The 23,437-nt window shown below is 42.9% G+C and overlaps 1 protein-coding gene across 1 annotated transcript; it reads right to left on the bottom strand.

Annotated features, from left to right (window-relative positions):
* Positions 1-12,409: 12,409 nt before the first annotated feature.
* Positions 12,410-22,126, bottom strand: MMP1 (matrix metallopeptidase 1). Its single transcript, XM_070473684.1, has 10 exons — positions 21,973-22,126; positions 21,010-21,254; positions 20,769-20,917; positions 20,404-20,529; positions 18,871-19,026; positions 18,610-18,727; positions 16,211-16,344; positions 14,157-14,319; positions 13,542-13,645; positions 12,410-13,129 (listed from the first exon to the last, which is right to left on the bottom strand). The coding sequence occupies exons 1-10, from the start codon at positions 22,075-22,077 to the stop codon at positions 13,020-13,022; spliced, it is 1,410 nt and encodes a 469-aa protein (XP_070329785.1). The 5' UTR covers positions 22,078-22,126; the 3' UTR covers positions 12,410-13,019.
* Positions 22,127-23,437: the final 1,311 nt, after the last annotated feature.

Genomic DNA, 23,437 nt, shown 5'->3' on the forward strand with positions numbered 1-23,437 from the left:
ACGTAACTTGCAACCTTTAAGTTGTACAGTATTTTCGAGTTGACATGTGTGAGCATGGTTCTCTTATGCAGTCTTTCTAGGAAAACTGCCTTTCCCCTGTTTCTGCTTTATTCTTATTGTTGTTTTGTTGTAGGAGCTAAGTTGTGTCCAACTCTTTTGTGACCCCTTGGATTATAGCCCACCAGGCTCCTCTGTCCATGGGATTTCCCAGGCAATGTTGCTGTGGAAATAGGAGAGATGGGTCAGGGCACAACTTTTAAAAGAATGACGTAGCCCGAGGGTGTGGCAAACAGATTAGAACCAAATAGATCCGAGATGGTGGACGAGTTAACTTCCTCTAGACCTTGAGCCTCAGTACACGCTCATCATAGCACATCTGCAGCTAAATGACATGCTCACAAGTGCCATGACAATTCCAAGGCCGACCATAAAGCCCCCAAAGTGACAGGTGGCCCAGTTCTTGAACATCTCCCCTCCCCCAAAATAGCTCCTGCTCTTTAGCCTGTGAAGTTACCCACCTCCATAGAAACTGACAACCCCACACCCTGGTGCTGCTCTTGCCTTCTGAGATGGCTTACACTCTGTCTTTAGGCTGTGATTTTTCTCCAAATAAATCCACTTCTTAGCTATCACTTTGTCTCTTTCTGAATTCCTTTTGCGATGAGACATCAAGAACCTGAGCTTCATTAAGTCTTGAGACCAGGTATGTGTGTGTGTGTGTGCGTGTGTTCAGTTGCTCAGTCATGTCTGACTCTTTGTGACCCCATGGACTGTAGCCCACCAGGCTCTGCTGTCCATGGAACTTTCCAGGCATGAATACTAGAGTGGGTTGTCATTTCCTACTCCAGGGAGTCTTTCTGACCCGGGGACTGAACCTGTCTCTTTTGCATTTTCTGCATTAGCAGGAGGGTTCTTTACCCCTAGCACAACCTGGGAAGCCCCTGAGCCCAGTTCTGCGATTTCAAATGACCACGGGTTCAAGTCTCAATCTAGGTTTCAGTTGGGTTTGAGTCTCAATCTGAGTTACATAGTTTCACTATCACATTCACAGCCCCTCTGACACCAGGTGTGGGGGCAGGGCAGGGCTCCGCTCTAAGCAATTCTCTGTCACCCCAGCTGGGTGTCCTATAAACTAGCTCAGTTCTGACACTGTCCGCCTGGAGAGAGCACCAGATTCCACAGGTTAAGAGCTCAGTCCCATGAGACTGCCCCCTGTTTCCAGTGCCAGCTTGCAAGGAGTAGGCCTGCAGGTTACTCAATGTCAGTCTGACTTGGCTGCAAGTCAGAAGTTCCCACTGGCCTCTCACTCTTAAATTTGGCTTTTTTGCTAGAAGATGTCACAGAATTCAGGGAAGCTTTATACTTACCAGCTCACTATAAAATGAAGAACTTGATAATGGATACAGGTGAGCCACCAGATGAAGAAATACGGAGGGCCAGGTCTGGGAAATTCCCAGGCACAGGAGCTCTATCCTCTGGAATTGGAGTGTGCCATCCTCTCCATCAGTGGGTGTGTTCACCAGCCTGGAAGCTTGTCACACCCCACACATTGGGGAGCTTTATGGACGCTTCATCATGGAGTCTTCATCATGTAGGCATGAGCAGTCACTGACTTCGTTTCTAGATTTTCTCCCCTCTTTGAAGAATGAGGGTGGGGCTGAAATCCCAGGCTTTCTAATTACAGCTTCATCTTTTTGGTGATCATCCCTAGAGGCCATCAAAACTTGCCTCATTAGAACAAAAGACGAGGCTATCACCAAGGAACTCTGGGGTCAAAGAACAAACACTAGGTCAAAAGATACTTATAATGCTCTTATCACTTAGGAAACTATAAGAGATGTAGGAGCTCTGTGCTAGGAACTGAAGGTGAAGACAATAAATAAATATATTTATTTTCTTTTATTTTACATGATCTAAGCAACAAGTTTAAAAAAGCACAAGATTAGAGTCAAAGGGCCTAGACTGAGTTACAGCTCCATCACTTGTAAACTCTGCAAATATAGGGAAGTTCCTTAACCTATCTGATGCTCAACTGTAAAAAAACAAATAACAATACTGTTTAGACAACCAAATTATTATAAATGTACCATTACAGACATTTTTTAAAAAATTGCAATTTGTACTATACAACAGCATTTTATTATTTACGTGACATTTAAAAAGTTCCCTGTGATCAGGTGTTATATGGTAATAAAAGGTAAACAAGTAAAGCAATTATCTTCTGATTAAAAATTAAAAAAATTTTTTTAAATACTTGGGGAAATGTAAACCATTTCCTTGGTTCATGGTTAATATCTTCTTGCTCTAAAGTAAGGAATATAAACCAAATTGATCAAATATAATTTATATTTTAAGGCACATCAAGAAAGTTTAAACATAAACTTCTCTCTCTGTGTTCATTTGGACCTTTTCTCTTTCACACTAGTGTGAAGTTTACATTGGAATTTCTTATTAGCCAGAATTTCTCAAAGATGGGAGTGCCTGTTTGACCATAACAATTGTTTTCTCCCCTTCCTTCTGATGCTACTAGTGTTCCTGAGCCCAAGCTCATCCTGCTCACCACATGACAAGCCAATGAATCCAAGAGATGAGGTGTTGAGGCAGGGAATATGATTTTATTCTGAAAGCCAGGTGACCAAGAAGATGGCAAACTAATGTTTCAGGGAACCATCCTGTCAGGAACTGGATGTCAGGTTCTTTTATACAGTCAGAAAGAGAGAAGCAAGGAGGAACTGAAGTCAAAAGGCAGAATAGAGAGGGAGAGGTAGTGGGGAAATAAAATGAAAGTGTCCTCAGTCTTGCAAAACATCTCCAGGAATGGCAAGCCTTTGGAAAGTGTGTGTTCATCTCTTCTTTTTGTTGTAGCTATTCATAGGTAGGCAGAGTCAGATTATCTCTCTATGAGCTGGACAAAGGTACTTTAGTTTACAGTCAGGCAGAGGGGCAGGGTCCTCTAAGGCAGGCTATTATGTATGATTACAATAACAAAATCAAATAAAAGCAAGTCAAAGAAACAGTTTCCAACATAGAGTCAGCACTGGCTTCTTCTCTGCAGCACTAGCAATGTAACTTCTTCAAAGGACAGCTTTCTTTCCCAACTCTGTAAGAGATCAAAGTGACTCGCTCTTCACTTTGTATGTGCTTACCTGGCCTGTGTATCTTTGGTGAACTTTATGTAAAATTATCAGTATGTCATTTTGATGGATGATTCTTTGTCTCAAAAATGTACATGACTGTCCCTTTGACGTCTAACAGGCAGAACAGTTCTCAGAGAGTCTGCTTTCTGGGTTATAATCCTCAATTTGGTTCAAATAAAATTCCTTTTTCTCTTCTTGACCATTAATTGAACTTCTGTTGACATCTTCTTGCTCTAAGATAGTGAATATAAATTGTTAGGTAGGTAGACTAGAAAAAGGAATCCAAAGTGGTGGTGGTTAAATGACAGATGAAGAAAGGGGGAAAGCCTGTGAAAAAGGAACAGAGGAGAAATCCACAAAGTGAGAACCTCGGGTGAAACAAATACACCCTCCCCCTGATTGATGATGCCTGCTAGCCCTAATCTGCACAGGGCAGGCTCTGCGAGGTGGAGAGGAGACAAAAAGCATACAAAGAGACCCAGGAGGGGCCGAGGCCTCTCCTTTGGGGTAGGCCCACTCTCACGCCTTCCGGGTATTTGCCAAATAAAAGCTCCGAGCTGTAACCCAACTGTAACACTGGCCCACTGTTTTAAATCTTTGTTGTGGCAAGACTGAACTGAGGAAATTATGGCACTCTCTTGACAAAATGAAGCTATTAAAAATATAAGACCTATATGAAAAAGACATATGCCTATGTCATAAGACATATGAATGGTGTATAATTTCAAAATCGTGGGCTTATGGATGTTGGTAGCTCTGAATAACAACAGCAACGTGAGGCAGACAGAGATTTGAAATTTGACCCCACTATTAGGTGTGTGGTTAAGTTTCTTGGCTGGAAAATTGGAATAATAATAATATTGTAACTGAACTCAGGTTCAGCTATTTGCCAATTGAAAGTGAATATCTGAGAGACAAGTGTTTGTTGGAAGGGAAAGACTGCTTTATTCAGAAGGCTGGCAGCCTGAAAAAAAGGTGAACTTGTGTCCAAAAGCCAACTCCAAAGATTCTGTTGACCATGAAGGTTTTGTTTTGTTTTTTATCATGAAAGTTTTTAAAGGAAGAATCATTTGGGGACAGGGTCAGAGTCTTCAGTATCTTCCACTGTATGTTCCAGGAATCTTGTGCTCAGCCTGAAGTCACCATCCTCCATCTGGGTGGGGACCGTAGTTTCTGCAGAAGTTTCGAAGGTATTATGTCTATTCCTTGAAGAGGAACCAGGACCCTGCTCATAACTGCACTATTGTTTCTTGACTGTTCCTCCCTTGTTTCTGCACCCTCTCCCTTCCCTGAGTTTTATTATTGTTCTTTAGTCTCTAAGTCTTGTCCAACTCCTTGTAACCCCATGGACTGCAGCATGCCAAGCTTCCCTCTTTTTCATTGTCTCCCAGAGTTTGCTCAAACTCAAGTCCATTGAGCTGGTGATACTATTCAACCATCTCATCCTCTGCCACCCACTTCTCTTCCTGTCCTCAGTCTTTCCCATCATCAGGGTTTTTTCCAATGAGTCGGCTCTTTGCATCAAGTGGCCAAAGTATTGGAACTTAAGCTTAGCATCAGTCCTTCCAATGAATACTCAGGGTTGATTTCCTTTAGGATTGACTGGTATGATCTGTCCAGGAGACTGTCAAGAGTCTTCTCCAACACCACAGTTCAAAAGCATCAGTTCTTTAGCACTAAGCCTTCTTTCTTTCTTTTTTTTTTTTTGATTCATTTATTTATTTTTATTATTAGTTGGAGGCTAATTACTTTACATCATTACAGTAGTTTTTGTTATACATTGAAATGAATTAGCCATGGATTTACATGTATTCCCCATCCCAGTCCCCCCTCCCACCTCCCTCTTCACCCGATCCCTCTGGGTCTTCCCAGTGCACCAGGCCCTAGCACTTGTCTCATGTACCCAACCTGGGCTGGTGATCTGTTTCACCCTAGATAATATACATGTTTCAATGCTGTTCTCTTGAAACAACCCACCCTCGCCTTCTCCCAGAGTCCACAAGTCTGTTCTATACATCTGAGTCTCTTTTTCTGTTTTGCATATAGGGTTATCGTTACCATTTTTCTAAAGTCCATATATATGTGTTAGTATACTGTAATGGTCTTTATCTTTCTGGCTTACTTCGCTCTGTATAATGGGCTCCAGTTTCATTCATCTCATTAGAACTGATTCAAATGAATTCTTTTTAATGGCTGAGTAATATTCCATGGTGTATATGTACCACAGCTTCCTCATCCATTCGTCTGCTGATGGGCATCTGGGTTGCTTCCATGTCCTGGCTATTATAAACAGTGCTGCGATGAACATTGGGGTGCACGTGTCTCTTTCAGATCTGGTTTCCTTGGTGTGTATGCCCAGAAGTGGGATTGCTGGGTCATATGGCAGTTCTATTTCCAGCTTTTTAAGAAACCTCCACACTGTTTTCCATAGTGGCTGTACTAGTTTGCATTCCCACCAACAGTGTAAGAGGGTTCCCTTTTCTCCACACCCTCTCCAGCATTTATTGCTTGTAGACTTTTGGATAGCAGCCATCCTGACTGGCGTATAATGGTACCTCATTGTGGTTTTGATTTGCATTTCTCTGATAATGAGTGATGTTGAGCATCTTTTCATGTGTTTATTAGCCATCTGTATGTCTTCCTTGGAGAAATGTCTGTTGAGTTCTTTGGCCCATTTTTTGCTTGGGTCATTTATTTTTCTGGAGTTGAGCTGGAGGAGTTGCTTGTATATTTTTGAGATTAATCCTTTGTCTGTTGCTTCATTTGCTATTATTTTCTCCCAATCTGAGGGCTGTCTTTTCACCTTGCTTATAGTTTCCTTTGTTGTGCAAAAGCTTTTAAGTTTCATTAGGTCCCATTTGTTTATTTTTGCTTTTATTTCTGAAATTCTGGGATGTGGGTCATAGAGGATCCTGCTGTGATTTATGTCGGAGAGTGTTTTGCCTATGTTCTCCTCTAGGAGTTTTATAGTTTCTGTTCTTACATTTAGATCTTTAATCCATTTTGAGTTTATTTTTGTGTATGGTGTTAGAAAGTGTTCTAGTTTCATTCTTTTACAGGTGGTTGACCAGTTTTCCCAGCACCACTTGTTAAAGAGGTTATCTTTTTTCCATTGTATATCCTTGCCTCCTTTGTCGAAGATAAGTTGACCATAGGTTCGTGGATTTATCTCTGGGCTTTCTATTCTGTTCCATTGATCTATATTTCTGTCTTTGTGCCAGTACCATACTGTCTTGATGACTGTGGCTTTGTAGTAGAGTCTGAAGTCAGGCAGATTGATTCCTCCAGTTCCATTCTTCTTTCTCAGGATTACTTTGGCTATTCGAGGTTTTTTGTATTTCCATACAAATTGTGAAATTATTTGTTCTAGTTCTGTGAAAAATACCGTTGGTAGTTTGATAGGGATTGCATTGAATCTATAGATTGCTTTGGGTAGTATAGCCATTTTGACAATATTGATTCTTCCAATCCATGAACACGGTATATTTCTCCATCTGTTTGTGTCCTCTTTGATTTCTTTCATCAGTGTTTTATAGTTTTCTATGTATAGGTCTTTTGTTTCTTTAGGTAGATATACTCCTAAGTATTTTATTCTTTTTGTTGCAATGGTGAATGGTATTGTTTCCTTAAATTTCTGTTAAGTAATGGTATTGTTTCCTTAATATCTGTTAGCTTTCACAAAGTGTCTTGAGATATTTGGCTTCTCTGAGCCTAGTACTTTCTTTACTAAATCCCTAGGGCAGTTAATCAATGCACTCTATACTTCTTACCTTCCTTCTCATACTGTTGAAATGTTGCAGGCACCTGATAATCCAGCACCTCACCATTCATCTTCATCTTTTCATAGTCAGCTCCAGATGAAAATCTTAGTAACTGTAATGCCACTACATACCAAGCCCAAGTTATCTTAATTTAGTGTTCCTAGAAAGCAGAGCCTGAGACAAAAGTTTGAGGGTAACCCAGCGGAGCTGGATTGAGAGACAAGGAGACCCAACCAGGAAAAGCAGGAGGGACAATACCCAGATGAATTCTCAACTGGACAAAGATATGAGAAATGTGTTGCTTAATATGGGACTGTCTGAGGGGCTACTGGAAATATTTCTCTGAAACATCCTTCTGAAGAAAGAAAGGGGAATGTGTTTATTCATCCATTCCTCTCACATTGATAAAATATTGGCCGCACAAACAATTAATCTTCTCAATTCTAGTTGTGTGTGCATGAATTCTAAGTGAGTTGCATAGCAGAGATGGATGCAGCAGCAACAGAAAAGGGGAGAAAACCCTGGAGAAGGAAGCTAGAAACACCCTGCACAGGCCCAGCAGGAACCACTGTTAGAAGCTGGTTTAGCACCTGGGCAGAGCCAGCCACCGCTGCTGTGGTGGAATAGCAAAGATGCAGCCAGGGAAGAATCTGGAGAGTTTCTGACAGTCTCTGTGACTCGGCGGTTGTACTCTTTGGTATCCAGTCAGCAGAAATGCCTACATGTGTGCCACATTATTTATAAAAGCCCCCAGGTGGTAACAGGCCTTCCCTGGGGGTTCAGCGGTGAAGAATCCACCTGCCAATGCAGGAGGCATGGGGTGGGCAGATCCCCTGGAGAAGTAACGGCTACACACTCCAGTGTTTTTGCCTGGGAAATCTCACGGATAGAGGAGCCTGGTGAGCTACAGCCCACGGGGTCGCGAAGAGTCGGACACAACTTGGTGACTGAACAATGACAAGTGGTAACAGCCCAAAGTCAGTGGATAAAGTTCAGAGCGATAATGTTCAACACAGTAAGGCAGATGGAAAATAATATACGCTTGGATCAATGCAGTTAAAAGCAGATGAGTTTAATCTAAGGTCTTAGCAGCTGGGGGCACAGTGGTTTCTTGGGGGACAGTGTGTGAGAGAATGTTGTCGGCTGTCCCCGCTCCCCGTCGGCGCCCTGTGGATACTGCAAGGGTCAGCTGCTCCAGCTCCCAGCTGTCCCGCTACTTGGCCGAATGACAACGCCTTACCTGGGGCTACACCTGTCTCCCCAAACCAGGCCTCAGCTGAGAACGGTTGACACAGGGATGCAGAAGGCTACTTCCTTTGTCTCAAGGTAGGACTAACAGTAACTCAGTTTTTGCTCCAGAGCTCCTTGCCCATGAGACCAAAGGAAGCTCTGTCTGAGACCGCGTTCTTCAGCATTCTGTAGCTTTTCTCTGCTCTAAACTGTTTTTTCCTCTCCTCCTGAGAGCACTCGTCCCCCGCTGAAGGCACCTAGAATCCCCGTTTCAGGCTCTTATTCCGGGAAGGAGCTAAGAGAGAACTGAGCCGTGATAGGATTGTGTGAGGGATACATACTGTCTTGTGAGACGCCTCCTGCATCTTTAGTTAGGACTTAAAAAACACTTACTGGTTTGACTCGCTATTTGAAATTAATATGAGATCCTACTGATCAATGGCCAGATGATGAATCCTTTAAATTGGCACTATTTGAAAGGGAGATTTCTTTGCGTCCTCATCATAAACAGCTGTCATAACGGCACTTAGGGAGGGTCAAATTGAACGCAGGTGGCACCCCTGCAGCTGAAGATGGAGAGACAGCCTTATCACCAGACGCAGGACGTGCAGGACTCAGAGGCCTGTGTAAACAAACCTCACGACTTCAGTTCGCTGCTCCGAACCAAACTCTCCTTAGATTCTTCAGTAAATTTCTTTGTCTTCTGGATTCCTCACATATTTATTGTTTCTTTATCTAAAAAAGCTGTCTGCTTGAGGTCTTATTTCTATGACACCTCCTTGTGCGTGCATTAAGTTAAATTTCTTTTTCTTTTGTTAATCTGTCTCGGGTCAGCTTTATTATTAGCGCTGCCACAAGGGCTCAGTAGGGGTAAGGGAGACATTTCCCCCGCCTTGACACAGGTAATGTTTTGTTTCTTGAGCTGGGTGAGGGTTCCATGGAGTTATTAACTTTGTGATAACACATTGATGGGAATATTTACACATGCACTTTTCTGCAATTATGCTATTTTTTATTTATTTATTTATTTTTTTGATGGAGCAAAGGTGTTTTAATCAACATGGCTTGGGCATATATACTGTAGTTATTCTCAGCAAAGATAAAGATTAAAATTCCAGACCCAGAGGAATCAGGTGGAGAGGGAGGTGGGAAGGGGGATCGGGATGGGGAATATATGTAAATCCATGGCTGATTCATGTCAATGTATGACAAAACCCACTACAATATTGTAAAGTAATTAGCCTCCAACTAATAAAAATAAATGAAAAAAAAATTCAGACTTATGTTTTAAGATGATCCCTATTAAAGAGAGAGTTGCAAACGATCACCTTTCACCATTTGGCTCATAAAAAGGAAGAGGGTACTTATCACCGTAAGAGAAATGCCTGGATTCCTCAGCCCGGGGAAAGGCGTGCCTCTCCTCTGAATTCCTGAATATTCAGGAATCAGTAAGGGCCAGAGGGTTCCTGACAGATCCAAAACAGCACACAGGAAGCCTCTTGTTAAATGCTTCCTGACAATTCCCCCTATTTTATTATATTTGTAAAAAAAAAAAAAAAAAAGGTCCTGACCAAATGAGTTTGGTAAGTATTAACCAAACATATAGAAAGGTGATGATAAACAACAAATACAATTATCAAGACAATCACCAAAGTTACAGTTCTAGACCCAATAATACTTTGAAACCATCCTTGTGGGTCTAGCCTGGATAATTTGTTTAGCTAAAGTTTCTAAATTGGTGGAAGAGGGCAGATGTTTAGAAAAAGTTTCAAAGATTTCCTTTTGCAGTAATTGTACATTCAGAGAGGCATTATCAAGTAAATGAAATTTGATTTGTTCCCAGTAGTAGGTACTATGATTGAATTAAACAGGAATAACACAAAATTGGCAATTAATACAAGTTACAGATCAAGTTATAAATTTCTTATGGCTATAACAAAAGGAAGTGGGACACAGGCCTGTATAAAATATGACTGATTATAGCGAAAGAAATAGTTACTATGACCACGACTGGTCACTGTGAAATGTCTGGTCCAAGTCCCAAGTTCTTTGGTACTGGCAGCAAGTTTCCATGTTTTATATGTCTCTAATTCAGGCCCAATTTGTTTATCGAGGATGATTCGAGGAGGAGGAGGGTGTCATTCCACTGTCAAGCCAGCCAAGAAGTCCTTTGTCACAGTAATATTTCAACGTAGTGTTAATAACCTTTTACATAATGTTTTTTGTTCTTTCCCTAACTCTTTCCCTAAAGTTTCAGTAGTAAACGTGGTTCACAGACAGAAAAAGGGCAGCAGTGTCCGCAAGTCTTCTTTTGGAGGCAGGCTGAAAGTCCAAGTTTGTCGGAGGACGTTCATGCATAATTTTGCTGGGCCCACACACAAAGGAAGGACTTCATAACCCAAAGAAATGTTAATTAGTTTTCCCTCCTCCCCAGGGTGTGAGGGTTCCAGGGAGGGGGCATGTGGGTGGAGTCGTTGGTTGATAGGATCCATAGGTCTTTTCTCCATCTATTTTATGACCCAGATGAAGTTCAAGGGAATCTGTGATGCTCACCGCCCTTGAAGGAGTCCACAGGGGATGAAGAAGTACTGTGGGAAGTCTATTAGTAACCACCATGTCTTGAGTCCTCCGGACGACAAGCTACCAGCAACCAGGATTCTGGAGAGGTCGAAAAGGGATGGGAGACTCCAGTCCAGAGGTCCTACCAACTTCCCAGGATCCTCCTCGCTGGAATCCATCTCGGCTGAGCGATGCGTGTGCCCCCAGGAAAGATGCCAATTCAGAATGACTGGCAAGAGACAAGCCAGAAAGGAACCCAATGACCATAAACCCTGAGACTGTGAGGTTCTCTCCGTTTCCCTCACCCTCCTGCCCCACGACGCGCTCCCGCTCCCAGGTCTATGCTATATTTTAATATGAGAGGGACTTGGCCAAAGGGAAGGTTATACTGCTGTCCAATTTGTTGACTTAGCTGCCTGCCTCAGAATCATGAATACCTCAAAATATCCCCAAGACTCTCTGCGTACTTGGAAGTCTGTAAACATTCTGGAAATCCTCTGTGTCTCAGCACTGAAGAATCCACCTGCAATGCGGAGATGCAGGAGGCATGGGTTCAATCTTTGTGTTGGGAAGATCCCCTAAAGGAGAAAATGACAACCCACTCCAGAATTCTTGTCTGGAAAACCCCCTGGACAGAGAAGTCTGGTGGGCTACAGTCCATAGGTTGCCAAGGGTGGGACATGACTGAAGGAGAGAGCATGCAAACATGAGCACCCCATGAGGCGTGCCTGAAGCTCACAGGGCTCAGCGGCTACCTGCAGGACTCCTATCTCCATTAACGTCCTCCCGGCTCAGGCATGAGGAACGAGACAGTGTTCATCTGGGAGAACTAGGTTGTGCAGCTTTAACAAAATCTAAAATCTTGGTAGCTTAGCACAATGAACGTTTATTTCTTAAGCAAAATCTACTGAGGTTTTGGGTGACTGTTCAGAGCTTGGCCCAGGAATTCAGGCTTCTTCCACCTTGTGGAAATTCTCTCAAACTGCTTCTACAGGGGACTTCCCCAGTGGCTTGGCAACAAAGAATCCTCCTGCAATGCACAAGATGCAGGAGACATGGGTTCGACCCCTGGGTCAGGAAGAGCCCCTAGAGGAGGGAATGGCAACCCACTCCAGTATTCTTGCCTGGAGAATCCCATGGACAGAGGAGCCTGGTGGGTCCCATGGACAGGAGAATCCCATGGACAGAGAAGTCCATGGGGTCTCAAAGAGTCTCCAGTTGCTCACAACTGAGCAACTGAGCATGCACGTGTTTCTGCAATCCCCACAGTGCTAGAGAAGTTTGCACCAGCATCCAGGGTTTCCATCTGGAAGTGACAGTGGTCACTTCTGGGCACAGTCCGCTGGCCAAGACTATCCAGATGCCACTTGCCACCCCTCCCGTCCACATCTGCAGGGAACTGAACTGTGGAAAATACAACTCTTCCATGTACTCAGAAGGAGAGATGAGGACAGGCCCTTAGAAAGTGCTGCATGCTGTCACTGAGCTTACCTAAAGCCAGTTTTGGAATCCTTATAATGGCATGGAAAATAGATTCTCCCCGCTTCTGTATGATGTAAATTCCATGAGAATGGACAATATCTGAACTTTGCATCTATTCTCATTTCACACATGAATATATTGCATAGTTCTCTAATTCTTATTTCAAATTTGAAAATCTCTGTGTGACTTTAAAATCAGAAATAATAGCATAACAAATATAATAGAAAGTTTAAGAAACAGTAGAGACAAGGATGGCTTTATTTCAAATGTAAAACACTTTATAACAAAGTTGTCCCTTGCATATCAGGATGGTAGTAGTGATTGCTCATACGTTCTTGAATTGTTTTTCTTCTGGCGAAGGCTCGTATCTCGTCTCTTTCTCTCTTGACAGAAGACATCACTGAGAGTGTTTTCCAGTATCAATGTCAAAGTCTTCTATTTTGCGGAAGAGTTTCTCTCATTGCAAAACTGGCCCATATGAATCCATACTATAAACCTGACCTTACTTAGGCCTCACTTGTGAAACTAAATTACAGTAGTATATAAAAATAACATTCTAAATCTAAAAAAAAAAATGCTGAATGAGGTATAAATAAGATTATATTTAAAAATAAGATTATACTTAATAACTTTATTTTATTTAAATATATGGCTCTTCATGGAGAAGGAAATGGCAACCCACTCCAGTATTCTTGCCTGAAGAATCCCATGGACAAAGGAGCCTGGTAAGCTACAAAGAGTCACAAAGAGTCAGACACGATTGAGCGACTAACACAACACATGGATCTTCAAGAAACACCTTCCCTAGACTTGTAAAACATATTTTTCTGTTTAACCTTGTAAACACTGGTCAATTTTTCCTGCAGTTGAACCAGCTATTAGCTTTTAGGAGAGTCAAAATTCTCTTAGTTTTGGGATCAAATTTGTATTGCCTTGTTCCACGGAAGAAATAGAAAAATCCTAGAAGTAAAACAAAGGAGACATTATATTATACAAATGATTTCTAGGTTTAACCTGAAGAAAATCTAAGTCATTTGTAAGAATAAATATTTTTTGTATTTTTCTGTTCTAAATAACATTACTGATGCTATTCTGTGGCAACAAAATCAGTTCAGTTCAGTTTAGTCACTCAGTCGTGTCCAATTCTTTGTGACCCCATGAATCGTAGCACGCCAGGCCTCCCTGTCCATCCCAAACTCCCAGAGTTTACTCAAACTCATACCCATCGAGTCAGTGATGCCATCCAGCCATCTCATCCTCTGTCGTCCCCTTCTCCTCCTACCCCCAATCCCTCCCAGCATCAGGGTCTTTTCCCTGAGTCAACTCTTCGCATGAGGTGGCCAAATATAGAGGAGTATATAAACTCACTTACCATCTTTCTGGAAAACAGCATCAACTTTGTTTCCAATTCCAGGAAAGTCTTCTGCTATCATTTTGGGGTAGCCTGCATCCATGGATTGTTTATATTCATCATACCTGGTCAAAAATAATTGGAATGTCAGAACTACTTGTTAAAGATGTAGCCTTCTCAAAACCGTTAGAAGGAATTCATCAGCAAAAACATAATAAACTCTCTTTCACAGATTATGTATAAAATAGGAGGTGAGATGAGATGAGTAGGATGCTGGGTGGACTAGAAAATTTATAAGGTCCCTCTGAACTATAACATCTAATTCTAATTTCTCTAATAGGTGCCATTAATGTCTAATGCAGTCAAAGGTATGTTCCTGGTGTCTGCAGCAGTTCTGTGAAGGTGAATGCCCTTCTCTTCACATTATCTTTCTCAATTCAGGCCCACGTTCTTCCTGGATTTCTAGGACAGATATGATCATTATTGATCAATAGACTTTGCAACTAGACAAGCTACTGCCATTCACAGCAAAGGCAGCCAGCCAAGGCAATGTGAGACTCATGTCTTAATGATTCAATCTAGTAACTTCTATGTAGAAAGGACAGGTATCCTCCCATTTTCGCACCCAATCTTTACCTCCAGCATTTGTTGGCAACAAAGAAGTATGTTTTCCCAGTATCTTCCTCAGAAACAGCAGCATCGATGCTCTTCACAGTTCTCGGAAAGCCAAAGGATCTGTAGATGTCCCTGGGGTATCCGTAGAGCACATCCTGCCCCTTAACAGCCCAGTACTTGTTACCTGCCAATCAAGAAACCGGATGAAAACCCTTGCCAAGGGCAGCAGTAGGCAGGAGGCAGATCTCCAGCTACATGCTCACTCTCACGTGTGAGGGCAGTGTCCCCGCTGCGCATCAGAATCGTTGAGGGAGACTTTCGTGTTCTTTCTGAATACTGATGCTGATAGCCTACCCCAGACCAATTAAATTAGTACATTTAAGTTTTTTTTCTAGATGATTCTAATCTGTAGCGAGCTTTGGGAATGACTGGTTTATGGAGCTGGTGGCCTCTTTCCAAAGCCAGAGGCTCACATGACTGAAGAGTTCATCATGCCACCACAGGGATAGAAATCTTCACTTCTTCAGGGTGCCCGCAGGCTGCAGAAGTTCACCCTAAGGTATCCTAAAGTCCAGAGGGTCGTAATGACTCACGATCTGTAATGACTTGTGACCTTGGGTAGAAATCATTACATCTAACTAGAAGACAGTTCCAAATCCTTAAATTTAAGCTGTGTCCAGATTTTGCACGTTTATACTCCGTAAGTGAAGTGAAAGTTGTTCAGTTGTGTCTGACTCTTTGTGACGCCACAGACTATACAGTCCATGGAATTCTCCAGGCCAGAATACTGGAGTGAGTAGCCTTTTCCTTCTCCAATACTTAGTAAATCACAAGTCAGATAAAACTGGTCTTACAGCTTGAAGCCAGCATTGTTCTTATTGCACAAGTATTCTTATTTATCCCTCAGGGAAAAAAGCAGTTTGAAACTTTATGTATCTAAAATCCTATTTATTTTCTTTATGAGAGAGCTAGAAAGCCCATTTCAAAGTTTATTGCCCATCTGAACTGTTTTCAGTTCTTTGCCTCGAGAGTATTACTGGGTTAGGTGTCTTGATGTTCCTCTATACTCTGCCAAACATAGATTTTCAGAAAAACTGGTATTTAGCATAGTGTTGTCAAAGTAAGGAGCTGACCATTGGATTGGGGTTTATTCTGATAGAATTAAAAAGTTTGCCTCATGCAATTCATGGTAATTAAGGACTTTTCACACTTTAACGTACATATGAATTGCCTGGGAATCTTGGTAACATTCAAGAAGGTCTGGAGTAGGATCTGACTACATAGATGGACTTTGTGGGCCTTAGGCTAAGTGCGGTTCTGTGATTCTCACAGACTGGGGACAGGGTCAGCGCAGCTGGTCTGCGAGGCATGCTCTAATGGCGAGGCTGCAGCGCCCCCATCTGGCTGTCGTGGGGCAGCTTCTCCTTTCAGGAAAGCAACGGGGAAAACAGGCTCTAGGGAACCAAGCGACTCCAATGTTTTATTCCTGGACTCCCCAGGGAGGTGAAGAGGATTTAAAATACATAGTTTGCACAGAAAATCCTTTCATAAGTCCAGATTCACAAACAGGCCAGAAAATCTGTGTCTCAAATTTTTTCAGTTAGAAATGCACTCTGCGATTCTTAGCTAAGGAGATGGACTCCCACTGATACGGCATGACTGCTCCGTTTGTCAGAGTCCATGGAAAGAAAGTCAGTAGTAATCTCATACATGAGCCCCGAAGCAGAAGAAAACTTAATTGGTAAAAAGTGAAAGTGGAGTCCCTCAGTCGTGTCCGAGTCTGTGACCGCATGGACTGTAGCCCACCAGGCTCCTCCGTCTCTGGGATTCTCCAGGCCAGAGTACTGGAGTGGGCTGCCATTCCCTTCTCCACGGGATCTTCCCACCCAGGGATCGAACCTGGGTCTCCCGCATTGCAGGCAAACGCTTTACCCTCTGAGCCACCAGGGAAGCCCCAATTGGTAAAAACTGAAAGCTAATTGGACAGAGGAGCCTGGCAGACTACAACCCATGGGGTCACAAAAGAGTCAGACGTGACTTAGTGACTAAAGAACAGCAAAAATTGGAAGTATTACCTTTGAAAAACCGGACCTCGTCCCTGTCGGCAACCTCATAAGCAGCGTGAAGTCCATTTGGGAGATGTGGCCAGAAAACAGAAATGAAATTGAGCTCCACTTCTGGGTAGAAGGGATTTGCGCGCATGTAGAACCTAATTTGGAAAAAAAAAAAAGGTTTTGATCAAATCCATAGCAAGTTCTGCTGTCATCCAGGCCCTTCTATGGCTGGCACTGGTGGCTTGTGGGTTAGCGTTTATGTGGCTCTCCAAAGTGGAGGTGGAGAGGAGTTTGGTCTGTAGCCTTTGCTTTCTTTCTTGGTGAACATACTCCAACCACTGCAGATTTCAAGAGATTTGAAGTGGTACCTCACTGTATAGTATTTCCCCCATACAGGCAGAAGCCATCTCAGGAATATAAATAAATAGAAAAATATAGCAAAATAATTGCAAAGGTATACAGAGGGATGGGGCCTTCCCCCGCGGCTCAGATGGTAAACAATCTATCTGCAATGGAGAAGACCTGAGTTTGATCCCTAGGCTGGAAAGGTCCCCTGGAGAAGGGAATGGCCACCCACTCTTCCCTGGAGAATTCCATGTACAGAGGAGCCTGGCAGGCTAGGGCCACAGTCCACGGGGTCACAGAGTTGGACATGACTGAGTGACTAACACACACGCACACACAAACGGATGAGTTATGATTATTCTTAGTACCTTTGGTTTAGATATAATTTTAAATTGATATAATTAAACTTTTAATAATGCTGTTTAACAGCAAGCTTGCAAAATTCTCCAATGGCACTGGCTGGAACACAACACTAGCATTCTGCATTTCATACACACTCTACCTACTTCATGCCTTACCTCACAGAAATCCTGTGAGAGATTACTTCCATCTCACAGATTAGAAATTGGGGTGGGGGGCGGCAAAGGGAGGTGTCCAAGGCCATGTGACTGATAAGACGCTTGATAAGACGCTAAGTTTTACTTAGCCACTCCCTCTGTGCTCCTTTGACCGGCAGTTCACAAAGGAGATTCTGCAGGCCCTTGTGTGCTAAGCCACTTGAGTGACTGCCTATTATTTGCTAACAACAAAGTTGACTCTACAGTCCACAGGGACTGGGGTAAAGAGGAAGCATAAACCGTCATGTGGATCCACAGAAAAGTTTTCCTGATTCCAAGCTGCAGGGCAGACTCTGGCCTTCTTGATCCAGTGGCCTCTGCCTGACTCTGAGAACTGGGGCAAGTCTGTCACCATCAGTGTTTCTAGCCTTCATGTCTCCATGACTTGGTGACATCCAAATGACCTCAGAGTCCTCTCAGGTCTTGCGGACCTTAGACCCGGCCCGGTTCTTTGGGGTCATCCCTCATGTACTTGATTTGATGAGATGTCCTGCTGTACTGACAGCTTTCCTTGAAAGCCGTATCTTTCCTAGCACTCCCCAGCATTGAGCCGCCCCCTGCATGCATCTGTCCTTATCCCTTAAATTCAGAGATAGTAACGCACAGGCTGGGAAGCTGGAGGAGCTGACTCCCTGCCTTCTGGGGTAGCTATGACTGTGACTCATAGAAGAGCACTCCAGGAGGAGAGTGAGGAGAAGCCAGCCTTTTAAAGCACCCCTACTTTCTATGCGTGCTGGGCTGTGCCATTCAGAAAAAGGCTATTACTATTTTCCTGGTCCTTTAGGAATCAGAACTGCACACAGAGCGGCCCTACTCCTTGCATGCAAGGAGACCCTAGACTTCTCGGGGTCTCACGCTGCCTCGGGAACTCTGGGACCCTCCTCTGAGCACGGAAACTCACTGTCACCATCCATTCCCACCCCCGGCCGGGACCTCGTGAGCTTCTGGGGGTTCTCCCTGCAATGGCGCCTACTGTTCTTTGCCCCCTCCCAGGGTTGGGGCACAGAGACCTATTATGACCAGAGGCTTTGGAAGGGGTGTCTTTACCAAGATGATACTTCAAAGGGGTCTACACAACCCTCATCAGCATGATAGTGCTGTGAAAAGGACTGCTTTCTCCTAACAAAATACTGATGTACTTAACTATCCCAAAGAGGGACAAAGGGAAGAGGCCTGAAGCAGTGCTCTGCTGCTGGTGAACTCGCTACCCTGAGGATCTCTTTCTTTCTCTCTGCTTTACTTTACAGATCTGTAAAATGAAATTATATTCACTGGTTTGCTGCTTCAGTGGCAATTTTTCTGAGAATCAAATGACAGAATACATGCTGGGGGAAAAGTTGTTAAAATTCATTATGTTGTGCAAGAGCAAGTTATTGTTTACACTTAATTATAACTATAATCATGTATATAAACAAATGTAATAAATAATGTGTGAAGCATAGTAGTGGCCCACATAGCCCCATAATAGTGAGTCCTATTATTATTACAAATACAAAATGCAAAGAACTGTTGTCTTACCGGTCTTTGAAGAACATCATTTCTCCCCGAATTGTAGTTATAGCATCAAAAGTTAGCTTGCTATCACACACTTCTGGGGTTTTTGGGCCAACTGGCTGAATGGGATTTTGGGAAGGTCCTAAAGGAACAAGAGATCTGAAGTTAGTTCTGCCTGGCTTTGGAAAACTACATAACCAAGGAAAGCTTCTTAAAAGATACAGACAAAAGATACAAAAGATGTTTTAAGGACCCCTTGTCTATACTATTTTTCTTTATACCCACCATAGATGGCCTGGATCCCATCAATGTCATCCTGAGCAAGCTGAACATCACCACTGAAGATGTAACTGGGGTACATCAGAGCCCCAATGTCAGTAGAATGAGAAAGTCCAAGGGAATGGCCAAATTCATGAGCTGCCACGCGATATAAGTTATAATCTAAAAGGGACAATAAACCCATTTGCAATTATTTGAAATGTTTTCAGTTTTGAGACATTTAATTAAAAAGTAGTCTACAACTATAAAAGGATTAATGTTCTTATTTTATCAGTAGCTTTTTGAAATATATAAATTTTTTTCTGAAAGGTGAGAAGGATGCATTCATTACTAGTGAAGAGAGTACGTGCTCAGGCATGTCTGACTCTTTGCATCCCCATGGACTGCAGCTTGCTAGGCTCCCCTGTCCATGGGATTTCCCAGGCAAGAATACTGGAGTGGGTTGCCATTTCTTTCTCCAGGTATCTCTGTGACCCAAGGATCAAACCCATCTCCTGTATTTGGCAGGCGGGTTCTTTACCACTGAGCTATCTGGGAAGCCAGTGAAGAGATTGGTTAAAACTTTAATTCTATGATTACAATTAAAAAGCAAATTCAGCCAACAAGACTCTAGCCCATTATACAGAGTGAAGTAAGCCAGAAAGATAAACACCAATATAGTATACTAACGCATATATACAGAATTTAGAAAGATGCTAACGATAACCCTATATGCAAGACAGAAAAAGAGACACAGATGTATAGAACAGACTTTTGGACTCTATGGGAGAAAGCAAGGGTGGGATGATCTGAGAGAACAGCATTGAAACATGTATATTATCAAGTGTGAACCAGATCACCAGTCCAGGTTGGATGCATGAGACAAGTGCTCAGGGCTGGTGCACTGGGATGACCCAGATGGATGGGATGGGGAGGGAGGTGGGAGGGGGGTTCAGGATGGGGAACACATGTAGATCCATGGCAGATTCATGTCAATGTATGGGAAAAACCACTACAATATTGTAAAGTAATTAGCCTCCAACTATTAAAAATAAATGGAAAAAAAAGGCTCTAGCACAGATTAGGCAATCTTGTCAGTGGTTATATGGCATATATTATTTCACTGAGAAGCAATATTCCTCTATTAACACAATTTTTTTTCCTATTTATAGATTGATAGATGCTTAATGCTGGAAATTTTAGAATATATATATATAGTATCATCTCCCTTAATTTCTACATATCTTACTAACATTGTTACACTTTGGTGTGTTTCCAGGAAAAAAGATTCTGTATAGATGCCCACAAGGAAAACATTAAGATATTCAACACTTTCTCAATAGAAATTTCAGAGTAGCCCATTTGTAACCAGTAAGATGGTCTTACTAACAGAAGTAATTGTCTTACATTTTCTAACTGTATTGTTAATTTTCTAAGTGGTAACAGAAAAGTACATATTTCTATTAACACATTCTTTCAGTTAAATCAACCAATATTACAATGAACCAAGAAGGTGGGAGGAGGGGGGAGAGTTGAGAGAGGCAAGACAAGCTGACTTACTTTGGAAATCGGTGGTCCACCTTTCATCATCATCAAAATGAGCATCTCCTCCGATCCCTGCACCTGGTTGAAAAGCATGAGCAAGGTTTCCACCAGGTCCATCAAAGGGAGAATTGTCACGATGATCTACAAGAAAGAGAATTCATCAGATGTTTCTCTAGATTCTTATTTAGTCTAACCCAGGAGAGTAAGCATTAACTGCTAAGAGGCCAACAGATTTGCAGCAAATGAGATCTAGTCTCCTTCTTAAGTCCATAAAATCAACACTCTTTTTTAAACAAGGAAATCTATCTGCAAAGCTGAAGAGATTCAAAGACAAGGGGAAGTTAAGGTAAGAATACTTTGGTGCTACAAAAAGAGCTTACCTCCCCTGACAAAGGATATCATTATGTCCGCTTGACCCTCAGAGACCTTGGTGAAGGTCAAGGGTGTGACATTTGTCCAGAGTCCAAAGGCTTTCTCAATGGCTTTGTCCACAGCTGCTCTTGACAGGTCTGGGGTGTAATTTTCAATCCTTCAAGTGAAATAAAACACAGACAAGTCAGATTTCATTTCTCACGGCTCTGATGGAAAGAGCGTTCCCACTCTGGTGCTCAATCTAATTACCTGTAAGTCAGGTTTGTGTTCTCCCAACGAGGATTTCCTGGGGTGAGAACAAACTGGGCCACATCGGGCACCCCACATCTGGGCTGCTTCATCACATTCAGAGTTTCAGCATCTGGTTTCCCAGTCACTCTCAGCCCAAAGAATTTTTGCATTTGCTTTAGCTTTTCAGTTATGAGGCCACCGTTTCTCTGCCTTTCAACTTTCTTCCCATTACTGTTCAGATTGTAGTAGTTTTCCAGGTATTTCTGATGAAAGATAAAATTATCAAAACACTGAATGGGAAATCCTCTAATTTTACTAAATACTGATGGTTTATACTGTCATAGCTGAAACAAAGAACTACTTTTAAAGGTTGCATTTAGGTTCCATGGTCCTTATTATCCTTTTTGTTGGTGGAAACTCATTTTGGAGTAGAACTCTTCCTGCCACTATTTACTGGGAAGTCAGAATTACAATTTTATAGAGACATATTTGTATATTATTCCTTTAGTTCCCTATCACTTTTAACTGGAAAAATGAGAGTCTATGCACAGCTAGATACATTTTGGGGGAGAATACCCTTTCTGACAAAAATCTCTCTTTGTAGGAAATCCATCCTTAAATAAACTCTATTGTACTATTGCTGGGGGCTTCCCTCATAGCTCAGACAGTAAAGAATCCACCTGCAATGCAGGAATCTGCCCACAATGCAGGAGTCCACCTGCAATGCAAGACACATGGGTTCGATTCCTGGGTCAGGAATATCCCCTGGGGAAGAGAATGGCAAACCATGTCAGTATGCTCGCTGGGGGAAGCCCATGGACAGAGGAGCCTGGTAGGCTCTAGCCCATGGGGTCACCAAGAGTTGGACACGACTCAGTTACTAAATCACCACCAGAACTGCACACTGATACTATTCTGTTATATTGTGGAAAAGCACAAAAAAGGCTTTTGCATCTTGGGCATGTGAAATTCAGCATTTACCTGCACCGTCTCCACATCTTGATCTTGTGTTTCTGAAGTCGCTGCTGGGAAGCCGTGAGACCCCGCGCCCCAGAGCAGCAGCAGCAGCAAAGGCAGTCTGGGCATGCTGGGCTCTGTCTTCCGTCTCAGCTTAAGGAATCGGAGAGCTCCTACCTCTCTGCTGCTCCAGCGTCTCAACCAGGAAGCTCCCTCTTTATATACAGGTTCTGGAACTTCCAGGAAGCCGGCAGCTGTGTGACTCACATTTCACAACATCCTTTGATTAGCTATGAGCAATCATCACAAATGGTGACTCCAAGCAGAATATCTGCGACCGTTTGGTGTTGCAATCTTCCTTACTATCAAACAGGACATGGGCAAAGGAGACATATCCACCATGTAAACAATTGTTTTCTCCAATTCATTTCTATCCTGTTTGAGAAAGACCTTCTTATATACACAGATCACAGAGTACTCTACGGACTTAAAAATAAATAAATAAATAGCAGGCTTTGCCGCTTGATTGTGCTGGTCATAAAGTGCTCTGGGTACACACACAACTTGCTTCCCAAGCAAAGGGCAAAACTGCTGACACGTATGCCCTAGGGCTGCTCAGCACCTGCACAGACAGGCACTCATTTGTGGGTGGCCCTCCCCAGTTCCCTGGTAGTAAAGAATGGCCCAGGTGGTAAAGAATCTGCCTGTGATGCAGGAGACCTGGATTCCACCTCTGGGTCAGGAGATTCCTTGGAGAAGAGAATGGCTACCCACTCCAGTATTCTTGCCTGAAGAATCTCATGTACAAAGGAGCTTGGCAGGCTACAGTCCATGGAGTCACAAAGAGTCGAACATGAATTAACACTCACTTTTTCTTCTAGGTTCAGTGGGGTTTCTTTCCACCTTTGCTAAACTGCCTTGTATGCTATTTTCATAGCACCATAGTTTCCCTTAATCTTCATTCAGGCCCCGAATTTGAGAATCAGGGCTGAGAAGACCCCCATCCACAGGTGGGGTATGTGGTACTGCCCAGCAGGATCATGGGACGAGTCAAATCCTTCTCTGAAGCTTGTCGGGTGCATCGCGTGAGCCAGAGGCTAGCAGAAGATCAAGTGTGAGTCTGAGATCTCATTTTTAATCATACTCCTTCTCCTCAGTGTGAGCACATGTCTGCTCCTTGGGGCTAGGAAGCAATTATTTCTTCATGCACTCATTCAAGTATTTATGTATTCATCCATTTCAAAGACCTTATTGAGCATCTTTTGTGCACCAGTTATGGTGGGATGAGGGTAATTAGCAAAGAAACAGGGCCTTCCACAGTGGCCCAGTGGTTTGGAATCTGCCTTACAATGCAAGGACACAGGCTGAGTCCTTGGCGGGGGAACCAAGATCCCACAAGCCTTGGAACAACTAAGCCCACATGCCACGCTAGAGAGTCTCTGAACTGAAAGGATGCGTCACTCAGTCGTGTCTGACGCTATGGGACTGT

The sequence above is a fragment of the Odocoileus virginianus genome, chromosome 10 (genome assembly GCF_023699985.2).
Source record: "Odocoileus virginianus isolate 20LAN1187 ecotype Illinois chromosome 10, Ovbor_1.2, whole genome shotgun sequence".
In the NCBI taxonomy this organism is placed as follows: Eukaryota; Metazoa; Chordata; class Mammalia; order Artiodactyla; family Cervidae; genus Odocoileus; species Odocoileus virginianus.

What these genes read in the sequence shown, in the direction of transcription:
- MMP1 (XM_070473684.1), bottom strand. Translation starts at nt 22,077, where the DNA reads ATGCCCAGACTGCCTTTGCTGCTGCTGCTGCTCTGGGGCGCGGGGTCT. An exon ending in AAGATGTGGAGACGGTGCAG is followed by an intron (nt 21,255 to 21,972) that starts GTAAATGCTGAA and finishes ATCTTTCATCAG; the next exon opens with AAATACCTGGAAAACTACTA. An exon ending in TGCTGTTTTCCAGAAAGATG is followed by an intron (nt 13,130 to 13,541) that starts GTAAGTGAGTTT and finishes TTTTACTTCTAG; the next exon opens with GATTTTTCTATTTCTTCCGT.